At 39.3% G+C, this 13,702-nt stretch overlaps 1 protein-coding gene and 1 long non-coding RNA gene across 3 annotated transcripts in view; one reads left to right on the top strand and one right to left on the bottom strand.

The window, feature by feature from the left end:
• The window catches only part of LOC119733427, a 36,286-nt gene extending 25,058 nt beyond the window's left edge, over positions 1–11,228 (bottom strand). Inside the window, exons 1-3 of one of the 2 annotated variants that reach the window (XR_005271824.1) lie at positions 11,142–11,228; positions 7,941–8,091; positions 466–499 (exon numbers count right to left, since the gene is read on the bottom strand). This is a non-coding gene — a long non-coding RNA (uncharacterized LOC119733427). Of the gene's footprint in view, positions 1–465; positions 500–7,940; positions 8,092–8,817; positions 8,875–11,141 lie in introns of those variants that run through there. The other variant, XR_005271825.1, reaches the window with a different exon arrangement.
• LOC119733425 (protoporphyrinogen oxidase-like) lies at positions 1,205–11,692 on the top strand. The gene is made up of 11 exons (XM_038206998.1): positions 1,205–1,433; positions 3,469–3,603; positions 4,768–5,016; positions 6,225–6,372; positions 7,066–7,143; positions 7,994–8,118; positions 8,302–8,371; positions 9,562–9,680; positions 10,018–10,131; positions 10,607–10,799; positions 11,106–11,692. Exons 1-11 carry the CDS (start codon positions 1,293–1,295, stop codon positions 11,249–11,251), a joined length of 1,518 nt encoding a protein of 505 aa, XP_038062926.1. The 5' UTR covers positions 1,205–1,292; the 3' UTR covers positions 11,252–11,692.
• Positions 11,693–13,702: the final 2,010 nt, after the last annotated feature.

The following is a 13,702-nucleotide window of genomic DNA, read 5'->3' as shown; positions in this document are numbered from 1 at the left end:
TTATGGAATTCTTTCCAAACAGGGTGTGTGCAAGTACTGGTAGTCAGCTAGAGACCAACTTCACCACAGGCTTGCTCAATCTTTTAGTAGTTTGTGTTTTTTCTTCTTAACTTAATTGTTTCAGTGTGATCATTTTCTTGGTTTGAGAGCATCATTGTGCTTTAAGTTGTCTTGTGAATGTTTTTTTTTCTTCTTTTTTTTCGTTCTGACTTTAGCTTTGAGGCAATAAAATAATGGAGCCCATGCACCTTGGAGAATTTTTTATGGATGGCAATCCATGCTTACAATTTATACGCAAACAATGCAAGACAGAGCACTGTAGCAGCCGAAAAATTCCAAATTGTTCTCCCCTATTCTTTTAAAGAATTGATTGATAATTTCACATAAATTGATGCACAAGTTATCAAGAAATGTAACACAGTTCATAACTAAGTTTTTTATAATGCATAGAAATGAAGAACTTACCCTGATCATCTGAGATGTCAGTCACTGATAGTTCCTGTGGGAAATAGAAGAGCAGTTACATAAGATGGAATGTGATTGGTTGTAAGTGCTTGTAACCTCGATTCTGATTGGTTGACAGACATCCACTTTTTTTGTGGGAGAGGAAACACCTTCGGTGACAAGTATTCAACACTTTTTTTAGGGGCAGTGTTTTCAAATAAAAGATTTTACCTTTATGTTGGAAAAAAGCATTTACAATGTAGTATACTTTCAGAAAATTGTTTATCTTTTTAACACATGCATTTTGTTTTGAAATATTTTTTTTATTTTTTTAAATTTTGATTTGTACTTTCGTTTTTGTTAATATTTTTGTAGGTGGTGTCATTTGCTTTTGTGGATTTTTTTCTTGCGGGGGGGGGGGGGGGGGCGGGGGTTATGGTTGTTAGGATGGAGGATGCTGGTATATTAAAGTTGTATTTTCCTCTTGAACTCCAAATATACATTTTGTATTTGTTTTATGATAGTAAGGAGCAGGAGGAGGGGGGGGGGGGGAGGGGCCTGCGTCATAGGTCTGTAAAATCGAAACTTTAAATTAGCAAGTAAATGAAAGAAAAGATATGTCGACACCATTTTAGCAGCGCCCTCATTCGCTCATTCTTAAAAACTTTACACATCCTAGACTTCTACGAACAAATGCAGGCACAAATGGATGAAGGGGACCTGATCATTCTGTATTATGCAACATTTTAATACAAATTCGCGATGTAAACATAAGCGGTCAACACTATCGACTCGCGTTACGTTGGCACAAAGTTTTAAGTTAAAAGAGTTCAATATCAAGGTCAGAGATGGCAGTAAGAAAAGTAGATTTCTTGGTCCTGGGAGGAGGTGCCAGTGGTTTGTCTGCTGTTTTTTACCTTCAGCGATTGCTTGGAGAGCGGCTTAAACGAGTTGATTTGGTGGACGAAAAACCTCAGTTTCGAAACAAAGTGAGTTACCGCCACCACAATACCGGCTTCACTTTACATGCTTAATAATTTGTACACACGAAAGTACACATGACATGAAGCACTGCTATGACCTAGCTGGAGTTACCTAGCCCCATAATGTGGCCAGTTTACTGGACTGCCTCCGTAAACATAGGCCACACATCCACATGTACAAAAATCGTGTCGACGGAGCCAAATTTTGATTTTCACATTTAGGCTTAGTTTGTAGGTTTTTTTGCTTTAGAAGCATACTCACCCTCTTTACAGGCTAATCAGAAAGTGCTGCCTTTTTCAGATGTATATTTTTCGTGAAATTTCCAGATTCATTTTTACACGTTTGCGTATCAAAATTTCAACATGAAATTTCACAAAAATTAGACATCTGAAAAAGGCAGCACTTTCTGATTAGCCTGTAAAGAGGGTGAGTATGCTTCTAAAGCAAAAAAAACCTACAAACTAAGCCTAAATGTGAAAATCAAAATTTGGCTCCGTCGACACGATTTTTGTACATGTGGATGTGTGGCCTATGTTTACGGAGGCAGTCCAGTAAATAGGCCACATTTATGGGGCTAGAGTTACCCAGCCCTGAGTTTTATCATTGGGTTGTCATCTAGATGACAACCCAATGATAAAACTCAGGGCTGGGTAACTCCAGCTAGGTAATCCTTACTTTTAGGACCCCTTTCCTATATAAGGTTAAAAGACTCACCAAAACAGCTGACTATGACACTCAAAAGTGACATTCTGATATTTATTGACACATTTGAACATTTGGCAATGACACCTCTTGAACATCAGCAGGTTTAATTTTGTAGAAAGAGGGCAGGGTTTTGATTTATGAGGGGTTGAAGACGACGATGACAAACAGAAAATAAATTTTAAAAGCAAGATGGTGAACTGCAAAAAAAGGTAGGAAAGTCACATTTTCTTTGAAAGTGCTTTCAAAATTATAACTAACATGAGTTTGTCTGAAGAAAAAAGACTTCTTTAGCCTGCAAAAGTCACTTTGGTACTGGACAGTCATCTGCAAAAGTCAGTTTTGAACAGAACTCGTACAAAATAGAGGTGTCCTAAAAGTTAGGATTACCTCCAGCTAGCTATGACCTAGCCCTAGGCCTAAAAATCTTGCATGTTCGTTAATTACTGAAGTGCAGATTTCTAGACTACAAAATAATGGTTTTCTTTCATCTTATTACTTTACATGCTTTTAAAAATGTAAATTAATACATCATTGTGTAGCTTGAGTAACTCCAGCTTAACAAGCTCATCAGGAATTCCTGATGAGCTTGTTAAGCTGGAGTTACTCAGGCTAATCATTGTGTACATTTGTGACATGATGATCAACGATGACAATGCACAGTCCTGTAAACTGGTAAAAGAAAAAGCGACGTCCCATATCCTGATAATTCTAGTTCAAAACGTTTGTTCACTTCTTCATTTTTAACTCCTTTATTCCTCCGTGATTTGACATAAAGTAAATTAGCATTTCTGCCCGCTTCCTCTTTGTCGGCCGCTTGGATTAAAAAAAAAAAAAAAATTGAAAGGAAAGCAAAAATGTTGACCGATCCATTGGAAAATAACATACTTGCAAGTCGGAACTTCTAATTTTAGACTGGGTCGGTCACTTCCCACATCATGCAGTGGAACCTTCCAACTCCAATCTAAACCAGCCTCGAGGGTTGATCGTTTTCGTGAGAAAATTGCATAGCGGCATGCATGCCATGCAGGCACCGTGTCCTTGAGGCAGTGTTTATTAATTCTTGCAAAACCGTGCTAGAAAACTATTAAAAACACTGTTACAATGTTAAATTCTCTTGTCCCGCATGTCTGTTAAATTTTTTTGTATCTTTGAACAGTGTAAAACCAATGGATATAGGCTATCTTGAAATAAAAAATTAAAAAAAATAAAAAAGCCCGCCCCCCTTTTTTTTTCTTTATAAACCTGGACGCTAAACACGTTTTGTTTTACTTGGTCTTACATGTTTATCATCGTTATCATGCTACATAATAGTTTTAATAATCAATATGTTTGCAGATTGCTTTGTTAGAGGCTAGCCCGCACATTGGTGGATGGATTCATTCAACGAGAACTCCAGAGGGCAGTATTCATGAGGCAGGGCCACGCAGCATGCGACCCGCAGGCATCGTTGGAAGGAATTCGCTGAATCTTGTAACTACTTGGATTTCAGATTCTTGTCTCCTTATTTGCTACCAAGCGAGATCATGGAAACAGACCTCCCCTCCCTGAAGCCGCTGGCCAACAAGATCATGTTCATGCACGAGTGACGTGATTGTTTTCAGTACAGAAATCAGGTTTTTAACCCTTGTGGCCCAACAATGATCTTCAACAGTCAGTTGAGACCCAATAAAGTGACACAAAAGAGGGCCAGGGTCGGAGGGACAAGGTGATATATGTATACCACTGCCAGGGCCTGATAGATGAGTTGATAGCCATGCAAGGCTGTCACTGGAATGTCTTTTATTATTACTTTGGAAAGACACGACGATTTGTTGAGCTGCTGTCTGCAGCTGGACATATTTTACTAAATGTGGAGAGACACAACAATGTTTTAAAACTTGCTTTAAACAAGTGAACCAACATATTTTCCCAAACCTTTAACTGGGGAAAGTTGTAACCTCGGCATGCCTTTTAAGTAATTAAAAAACTAAAAAAAAACAAGATCATAGTTGATGATTGTTGATCCAGAAAGCATCGTTTTTCTGATATTGGGGTGATTGACTTTAATACAGAATGACAACATAAGTATCTGTTTCATTTATTAAAGGGAAAATACAACATTTGCAAACATCAAAAAATAAAACTACCAAATCATTTTGAAATACGTTGCTGGACTGTTAGTGAATGACAGTGTAAAGCATCCTGTAAAATCATGGCACCTGGTATACTGTCATTTTCAAGAAAAGTGGTATTTTTGTATCAATTTCCAATGCTGATCGGCCGATCAGCGTTGGAAAAAACTGGCTTTTTTTCAAATACTGGCCCCAGTTCACCATCGCACTTGTTTGCAATCGATTACACACCTATGAACGGGTACAAGCTAGCTAATATATGTAAACTGCTCTGTTTCTTCTTAAATGGAGTCAGGGAACCAGACTACAGGAAAACGATTGTTTTTCTTGGTTTTTATAGCATTTTCGAACCCAAAACCTCAAAAAAGTCAGTGTAACTATATTTGCTATATATTTCCAACCCCCCAATTCCATCCATTTCTGAAAATTACAGCAACAGCAAATGATGTATATTCCCTTTAACAAGATCTTTCTTATAAAAAAAATAACCTTCAAATGTTGTCTTTATGACAAAAAAAAATAGGCATCATCTCTTGGGCTTGACGATGAGGTGATTCCAGTTCTGCGCTCCCACCCTGCAGCGCAGCGAAGATTTACCTTCACGGGTGGGAAGCTGCACCAATTTCCATCAAGTTTCGCCACATTGCTGACGAGGCAGGAACCGTTCTCCCGTCCGTTGGCGGTCGACTTGGCCCGGGAGGTTTTAGTCAAGAGATCAAAGGGTGAAGACGAGAGCATGTTTGACTTTGGGGTGCGCCGTTTCGGGAAAGAGGTGGGTTGATGGTTAGTAAGGACGTTGGACAGATGTTTGAAATTGCTGTAGTTTAAATGAGTAAAAAGTTGCTTGCAATTTTGGTTCAATCTTTGCTTCAGCAATTACAGTGCATCTGATTGTGTCCTTGAGGAAGTTATTTTACCATCATCTTCCAGCCAGTACCATTGGTTGTACATGTAGGTTTAATACGTCATTGTAGGTACTTGTGTTAGGTATGGTGACCGTCTTCGAGCCATGCCACTGACTGTAGGTGTAGGTGTCCAAGGCATGGTGCCACAATCTTGTAGCCATTGTCACTGACTGTGGATTCAAGTCCATATACAGGTCCATAACACCAATTATGTTGTGTCCCTGACCAAGGTATGGTGCCACAATCTTCCATCCAGTGCCACGGACCGTAGGTGTAGGTCCTTGTGTCCACGTGCAAGGCATGGTGTCCCAATCTTGCAGCCATTGTCACTTACTGGGGATACAAGTCCATATACAGGTCCATAACACTAATTGTGTCGCGTCCCTGAGCAAGGTATGGTGCCACAATCTGCCATCCGGTGCCACTGACTGTAGGTGTAGGTCCTTGTACTTGTGCAAGGTGTATGGTGCCACAATCTTGCAACTATTCCCACTGACTGTATAGATACAAGTCCATGTGCAGGTTCACAACACTAATTGGGTCGTGTCCCTAGTCTAAGCAAGGTATATGGTGCCACAATCTTCCAGCCAGTGCCACTGACTGTAGGTGTACCGTAGGTCCTTGTGTCCTTGTGCAAGGTATGGTGCCACAATCTTGCAGCCATTGCCACTGACTTCAGTATATGCATACAAGTTCATATACAGGACCATATCACTTGCGACCTTGTGTCCCTCAGCAAGTTACGCTGCCACAATCTTACAGCCAATGCCATTACATTAGGTTTAAGTCCTCATGTCCATGAGCAAGGCACGGTGCCACCATGTTACAGCCTGCTCTACTGATAGTATAGGTTCAAGTCCATATAATCTCGGGGATCAGGGGACCATAACACTTGTTTCCTGGTGTCCTTGAACAAGGCATTTTGTCATAATCTTATACTAATTTCACTTACAATTGGTTTTTAATCCCCATTCAGGCCCTCCCCCCCAAAAAAAAATACTACTACTAATCAAAATAATAATAATAAAAAAAAAAGGAAAGAATGAGTCATAATATTTTCTGATTTATTTTATAGATTACAGAAAACTTGATCGACCCTTTCTGTCGGGGAGTATTTGCCGGGAAGACCACAGAGCTCAGTGTGCGTTCCTGTTTCCCACAGCTGTTCAGTTTTGAGAGGCAGCGCGGCTCAGTAATTCTAGGTGGCCTTCTCGGGCCGACCGGTAAGTAATTACCACGACACTTGAGGGGTCTGGGTGCAAGATATAGTTACTCATTTCTTTACCCATTCTGGTTCTGCCCCACTACCTGAACATTCAATGGTATATGGGTTCGTCGTCATGGAATATTAAGACAATGAAATGCAATGTATTAACCCTTACCTTACCAACTCTATCAAAATCCATCCCCCAATTTTGGTGGATTTTGGGGAATTGGTCCTGCTGGCCTGGTTTAACTAAATTTTGATGGAGTTTGATGGAATTGGCCTGAAACTGCTGGGGAATTCAACGCATTTTGCCTGGCATCTGGTACTGCTGTTTTCTAGTAAGCCTTGTGTACGAAGTCCATCAAAATCCACCAGCACTTCAGTGTTGGATTACATTATGTCATGTATGATGTATATGAAGAAGAGTGAGTGATGGATTTCGAAAGACATGGTCCAATAGCAAAAGTAAGTAGTGAGTTAAAGTTAAAGATGCTAATTGGCAGTGCTGTCTACAGGTAAAGATGGAACTGAAGATCAAGAATTTTCTCATGCTTAAAAATGATTTTCCATTCCTCATCACACTCCCCAAATTTACCTTTTCCGATATCACTACAACAACCTGTTTTGCATGTTTTGATATATAACTCTATGCTCATGAATTATCACATGTGCGTTTCTGTTATCCTGTTCATACTTTTCTTCTAATTAGCCATCGACCCAACTGTTGGGGAAAGTGATCTTGTCCGTCGGGCTAAGAAAGAAAGATGGTCCATTTGGTCATTAAAAGGTAGGAACTAATTAAAGGGAATATACATCATTTACTTTTGCTGTAGTTTTCAGAAATGGATGGAATTGGGGGGTTGGAAATATATAGCAAATATAGTTACACTGACTTTTTTGAGGTTTTGGGTTCGAAAATGTTATAAAAACCAAGAAAAACAATCATTTTCCTGTAGTCTGGTTCCCTGACTCCATATAAGAAGAAACAGAGCAGTTTACATACATTGGGGAATTGTAAGGTCAGGGAACCAGTCTAGCTGGCTTGTACCCGTTCATAGGTGTGTAATCGATTGCAAACAAGTGCAATGGTCAACTAGGGCCAGAATTTGAAAAAAAAGCCAGTTTTTTCCAACGCTGATTGGCCGATCAGCGTTGGAAATTGATACAAAAATACCACTTTTCTTGAAAATGACAGTATACCAGGTGCCATGATTTTACAGGATGCTTTACACTGTCATTCACTAACAGTCCAGCAAGGTATTTCAAAATGATTTGGTAGTTTTAATTTTTTGATGTTTGCAAATGTTGTATTTTCCCTTTAAAAAGAAAAGCCTGTTCTAGTAGTGTTAAAACCTTAAAAAGGAGGATGTTTGTTGGTCCAAGAGGCGATGTCCTCGCACTGACTGACTGACTGTTGATCACTTGTGAGCCAGGCAGTGCCATCGTATAGAATTAACCCATAATGTCAATGAATAGGCAAAATCTGGTCCGCTGTGTTGACCAGATGCTTAAAACATGTAAAAAGAATAGCCGTTCTGAATCAGTTGAATAGAACTTTGTGTGTACTAGCTTCAGTAGGCTTACCTGTTGTTGCTCAGCATCTCATAGGTTTAGTGCTGATCAATCTCATTCTACAGGAGGGCTTCAGTGTCTTGCTGAGAAACTCAGCGAAGTCGTGCAGCGAAACGGGGCCGAAGTGCGGACACAAATGCCGTGCACCAAGATTGAGTTTGTCCTGAAGGAAAATGGCGGGAACAAAAAGGTACGCATACGTGATTTTACAATGCGCATTTTACAAAGCACATTTAAAAGTTATTTCTAATCCAGGTGTGTTAAATTGCCATCTCTCTAGCAATACATAGTTAATCTAAGATATCAAACTTCAGTACAGCACCACTACTCATATAACATTCAGTACTTAAAAAAGGCCTTTTTTTGCAAACAGATTGCCCGAGTACACACCGCTGAGTCAGTTTGGGAAGCAGACAGGTTGATATGCGGAATACCAGCTGCAAGTATGTGTATCCTGTCTCGTGATTGGTCATACATGTTTTTTGTTGTTTGTTTTGTAGCCAATCAAGAGAGATTATGTGATTGGCCATGTTCCACATGTGTGAAAGCTGTCATGTGATTGCATATGTAAAATACTGTGGAAACTCCTTGATAAAGAATCCCAACTGTTTAATGTCTTTATACTGCATTTTTTTTACCCAGGCCTGTTGATAAGGGGGGCCGGGGAAGGGCCCCCCCCCCCAATCGACAAAAACTATGAGCGTAAAGAGCAACCACAATTGTGATTTTTTCGTGTGGTACTGTGGCCCCTTCTTATGCCCATAGCTGGCGAAAATGGTATGATTGGTTGCCCCAATGGCAGAAAGTAATTCTTCAAAATAGAACAGAGCTTTGAAGAAATACGTGAATGAAAAACGGCTACACTTTGGAAAATATTGGCAAAGCTTACCCTTGATTCTGCTATCTTGGTATCCTGTAATGCGCCTCAAAGTGTACTCAAAGTGAGTTAATGTACTCAATACTCATGTCACTGCACAATGACTCGCTCGAGACAGATTAATTATCAGCCATGTTACTACGCATGCATGAAAATTGTCTGCTGATTGATCAAAAGCAAATCACATAATTGCTGCAGGGTTTGCTGTCCTGACAATCAAGCGAGGTTTATCCGCCATGTTTTATACCATGCATGCATGAAAGCTTAACAATGATTGGTCTGTGGCATGTCACATGATTGTTATGAGGTTTATTTTTTTGTTATTACTTATTCCCCTGTATTTATACCTAGCATTCATTAAGCTGTCTTCTGATTGGTCTGTGTCATGTCACATGATTTTTATTAGGTTTGTTTTTAATCACTTATTTCCCATATTTTATACTGCACCTTGCATGCATGAAAGCTGTCTTCTGATTGGTCAAGGCACATCAAAAATTTTTCCGATTTTTAATTTTTTTTTTTGCAATGCACATTCTACACCATGCATGCATGAAAGCTGTCTTGTGTTTGGTCGATTCCATCTCAATCGGTTTTTATATTTTTGTAATAATTGTAACTGAAGCTTGCCAGTACAGCAACTCTTTCAACTCGGTCATGCAAAGAAAAAGGAGACCTTTAGTTTTTATGCGATCCCATTTATGACAGCTGCATGCTGTTTTGCAGGATTGTCGGTATAGCATCCTGTTTTTTTTCCAGATCTGGCAGAAGTACTTCCTGTTGACCTCTCACCCTTATCCCTGCATCTCCAGCAAATACAGAGCGTCACAGCTGCAGTAGTCAATCTAGAGTTTGAGGGCTCCCACCTCCCCACCGAGGTATAAGTATACCATCAATTCCTGACACCCCATCCTCCCCTTACCCCAAAAAATTCCCCTCCCCACCCCACATCTGCTGTTCTCAGTCCAGAGTTTTAGGGCTCCCACCTCCCTGATCCCCCCACTCTCTCCTGACTTCCTTTCTGACATTCCCACCCCCAAACTCCCCCACACCCATCTCACCTGAGCCCCTTCCCATGGCATCCCCCATCCCATCCCCATATACCAAGAAGAGTTCAATGCACAAGACTGCATTAACATCGCTCCGCGTTAAACAAAGGTTGAATTCCATTAGAACTTTTCACAGTTTTTCCCCCCCCCCTTTTTCACACTTCAGGGCTTTGGTTATTTGGTGCCTTCGCGAGAACCATCAAACGTGCTTGGGGTGATTTTCGACTCGTGTGCATTCCCGCAACACGACAGGCCAGAGATAAAGTCAACACGAATGACGGTAAGTGTTTGTGTCTTTGTTTGCAAGAAAATGTTGTCCTGAGAAATAATATTTTGATTTTGAAACAGGTTGAGATTGGTGAAAAATTGAAAAAAAATTCACATATTAATCTGCAGTTTCCAAGGGCACAAATTGAGGACTATTTATTTGTATTTTTCTGAATGCACTGCTTAAAAAAACCCATTTTTTTTCTTGTTCTATATCACTTTTTATAAGTACAAAGACTTTTACGGTAAGATCTATCAAGTGTCCAGATTTAAAAGCAGTTCTTTAAGAATTCTGAAATTGGGGAAAACAATGGAAAAACAGCCCAAAATCAAGTACTGTGGACAAATGCCACCCCCGTGTACCACACTGATGTACCATGCAGTACTCGTTTGGGGGTAGTTATTTTTTTGGTGATATATAAAGAGTAACAGGCAGGGCGGTTTAGGGCAGAACAGGGACTAATGAAAATGTTGTTTGTTTCTCCCAGTGCATGATGGGAGGGGCCTGGTTCCACGACCTCTTTGGTGACCCAGATAAGGTGGATTGTGATTGGCTGGCTTCGGTTGCCTTGGCGACGCTGAAGACCCAGATAGGGTTGAGCGCAAAACCGACATATTGCCGAGTCAATTTATCCAAAGACTGCATTCCAAACTACAAGGTTAATCACCACAGACTCTTAGGTAAGTCAAAAGGTGGTTTAAGGATACTAGAAAAGGGTGGAGGGGGGTCAACAGAAATGCAAGTAAAAAAGATTTTGTTTATAGCAAGGGATGAGCATTAGCAAATGAATGCCCTTGTTGCCGTTTATTTGATGATTTAGTATGGTACCACAGGCAAACTCCTTGCGATCACTACTCTTGCATTGTGAGACTAGGAGCTAGTCTTGGGTACTTGTCCCATGGTACTATACCAACCAATAAAAGAAGAGCATTTGGCTCATAAATATGTATGAGCTAATCACTACAATGTGTTTTGTATGTTTGCAGAAACTATAGATGCCTACGTTGCAGATAATGACCTACCTCTGACCCTCGTTGGTTCCTCCTACAAAGGCGTCAGCGTCAACGACTGCATTTACAACTCTAGGCTCGCTGCCCAACGTCTAGTGCCCGATGGTCAACTTGCAGTATGACAAACGTAATCTAGAATAGAGTGGTTCTTGCAACAGATGCAGAAATGTGCTGTGTCGGTTGCAAGCCAGTGAACAGGCCAAAAAATGCCTTCACCGACCAAATCACAGTACATTTGTACATGTATGTCCCCTCTAATAATAATCTCATGGGGTCAATAATTGGGATGCCCATGTTTGCCAAGGCAACCCATCGAAAATATTTTTTTTAATACATGTATTAGAAAATATTTACTTGTTTACTTGTTTTAGAAAAACATGTCAAAAACACAAGTGTACACTACAGTACAGCAACCGTTGACATGAAAAGCCAGTTTTAATTATCACCATTTCTGAATGGTTTATTTTTTTTTTTGCTGTTCTTCCATGAAATAGTAAGGCCAAAAAAAAATAATTGTTCAGCTTCTGATTACATGGCATTCGAAAAAAGGGTACGATCATATGGAGGCGTCAAGGCGTCTGCGTGTAGTCAAGGGTAAAAGGTAGTAATTGATGGTTTTGGGTGTTTAGACCCAACGTTCTCACGCGCGAACACCAGGCATTCCCGTGTTCCCAGTGAGAACAGCGCATATTCTCCGGTGTTCCCTGGTGAAACGTTCCAAGCGTTCCGACTTGTAAGACATTTGCATATTTTGAATAAGGAGACTTTCTTTTCATATCCATTTTGAGTATAGCTCCAAATGAAACCAATGCGTTTTGAAAACCAACTAGACAACAATATGTATAATATTGCCGCCTTTTTTTGAATTATGAATATAAATGTTCTTTCATGATTTGTTATAAAACACATGAAACACTTTCTTAAAAAAAAAATTCTTCGAAAGATATTTTGATATACATGTATATTGATTTGATGTTGCAATAAAATATAGTGTATTAAAATCTATCATCCTTTGACAAAATGTTTTTTTTGTAAATTGAAATATTAAACAAAAGACAGAATTATTCTAAATCAAAGTAAAGGGAAATAAACATGCAGTCCCTAACAATGATACTTTGCTTGGAGTATGTTCCTTGCGTTTTTGATTTCTATAAAAAAAAAACGAAGCGCACACACACATTTCTGTTTTTGTTTTAAACTTAAAAGGTATTTTATGACCATCGAATCCTCCCAATTTTTTTTTCACTTTAACTTACATGACGAGGATCCTTTGACTGATTTCTCAGTGTCAAGTTGGGTAGTGCAAATAAGTTAGGAAGGAGGCAACACGAAGGTTTTAGTTGACGCCCTTCTGTGCAGTTCTCTTGTGGTTCATTTATGCACCTGTAAGAGTCAGGGCAAGCAATTAAAAAACAAGGCAGTTACCCAAATTTAAAATGATATCAGGACGAGGCTAATGTCAGCAGTAAAATAGTGGTACTCGTGTAGTTTAGGACACCTCGTATGTTTTTAAAACATACAAGTTCAATTCATAAATCAAAACCCTGCAGGTCTCTTTCCAAAAAAAATTATGCTAACTCAGATGGGCTGGTATATTCAGCATGATATCTTAAAGAACTAAGTTTAGATGATTCCAAACACAAAAAGTGTCTTTCCCTGCTTGTATCATAGCCAAATGTTTAGGCATTAAAGTTCCAAAACATAAAAGTGTCTTTTCGTTTTCTCATATGGAACAGGGTTCTAAACTACACGATTTTACAAAATAGTCGTCTTTCTCCCAGTACATACAAATCAGGCAGTAGTAGGCAAAGTAAATAAAATAGTTATGGACCCTGTTGCAATAAAATAATGAATATCAATTTTCAGGGTATTGTCGGAATTACCAACTACATGTAGTTAGCAACATTTGAAACCAGAAGGATAAGACTGTTGGCAAAACGCAAAGCACAAAAATATAAAGATCAGTGATGGCGACAAATTATTCTATTAGGCAAAACCGTGTTGGCATCAACTGTAAAAAGGAAAACGGGTAAGAAAATCATATTTTCTACCAAAAGATGCTGTTCAAAATTACAAATATTATAAATATGTCAGAAATTAAGAGAATTCTGCTTTAAGTTGCAGAAGTCATTTTGAAACGATAAAAAAAAAACCACTGTTCTTGACTCCAAGTTTACAACTAAAACTTAAAAGACAATCTCCAGATTGATGAATTCAGAATAGCAATAGGCATAGCTTATACTAGATCCTAAAATATGTAACATGTAAACATAACTAGGCTAGCTAGATGTTTTGCAACCTCCCAATTTTAAGAGTCAGTAAGTCTATCTGTATACATCTGTTATGTCTAAGTAGTAGCCCAGGTGGACTCCCTTATTACCTCCCTACGTTACGGAGACGTGATGCAATAAAGACGTCGTCCAACCCGGACTAATTAACTATAGGTCTAATAATACGTGTAGGCCTAGACAAGTTTACAAAATTTCTCCACACAATTCTATTTTTTTGCAGGGCTTAAAATCGCACTTTAATGCTCTTCAGAAATCCTTAATCCACCACATTTATCTATAAAT

Source organism: Patiria miniata, unplaced genomic scaffold, assembly GCF_015706575.1.
Source record: "Patiria miniata isolate m_02_andy unplaced genomic scaffold, ASM1570657v1 HiC_scaffold_25, whole genome shotgun sequence".
Lineage (NCBI taxonomy): Eukaryota > Metazoa > Echinodermata > Asteroidea > Valvatida > Asterinidae > Patiria > Patiria miniata.
This window is presented reverse-complemented; position numbering and strand designations above follow the sequence as displayed.

What these genes read in the sequence shown, in the direction of transcription:
- LOC119733425 (XM_038206998.1), top strand. Translation starts at nt 1,293, where the DNA reads ATGGCAGTAAGAAAAGTAGATTTCTTGGTCCTGGGAGGAGGTGCCAGT. An exon ending in GAAGGAATTCGCTGAATCTT is followed by an intron (nt 3,604 to 4,767) that starts GTAACTACTTGG and finishes AAAAAAAAATAG; the next exon opens with GCATCATCTCTTGGGCTTGA. An exon ending in TGGCCTTCTCGGGCCGACCG is followed by an intron (nt 6,373 to 7,065) that starts GTAAGTAATTAC and finishes TCTTCTAATTAG; the next exon opens with CCATCGACCCAACTGTTGGG.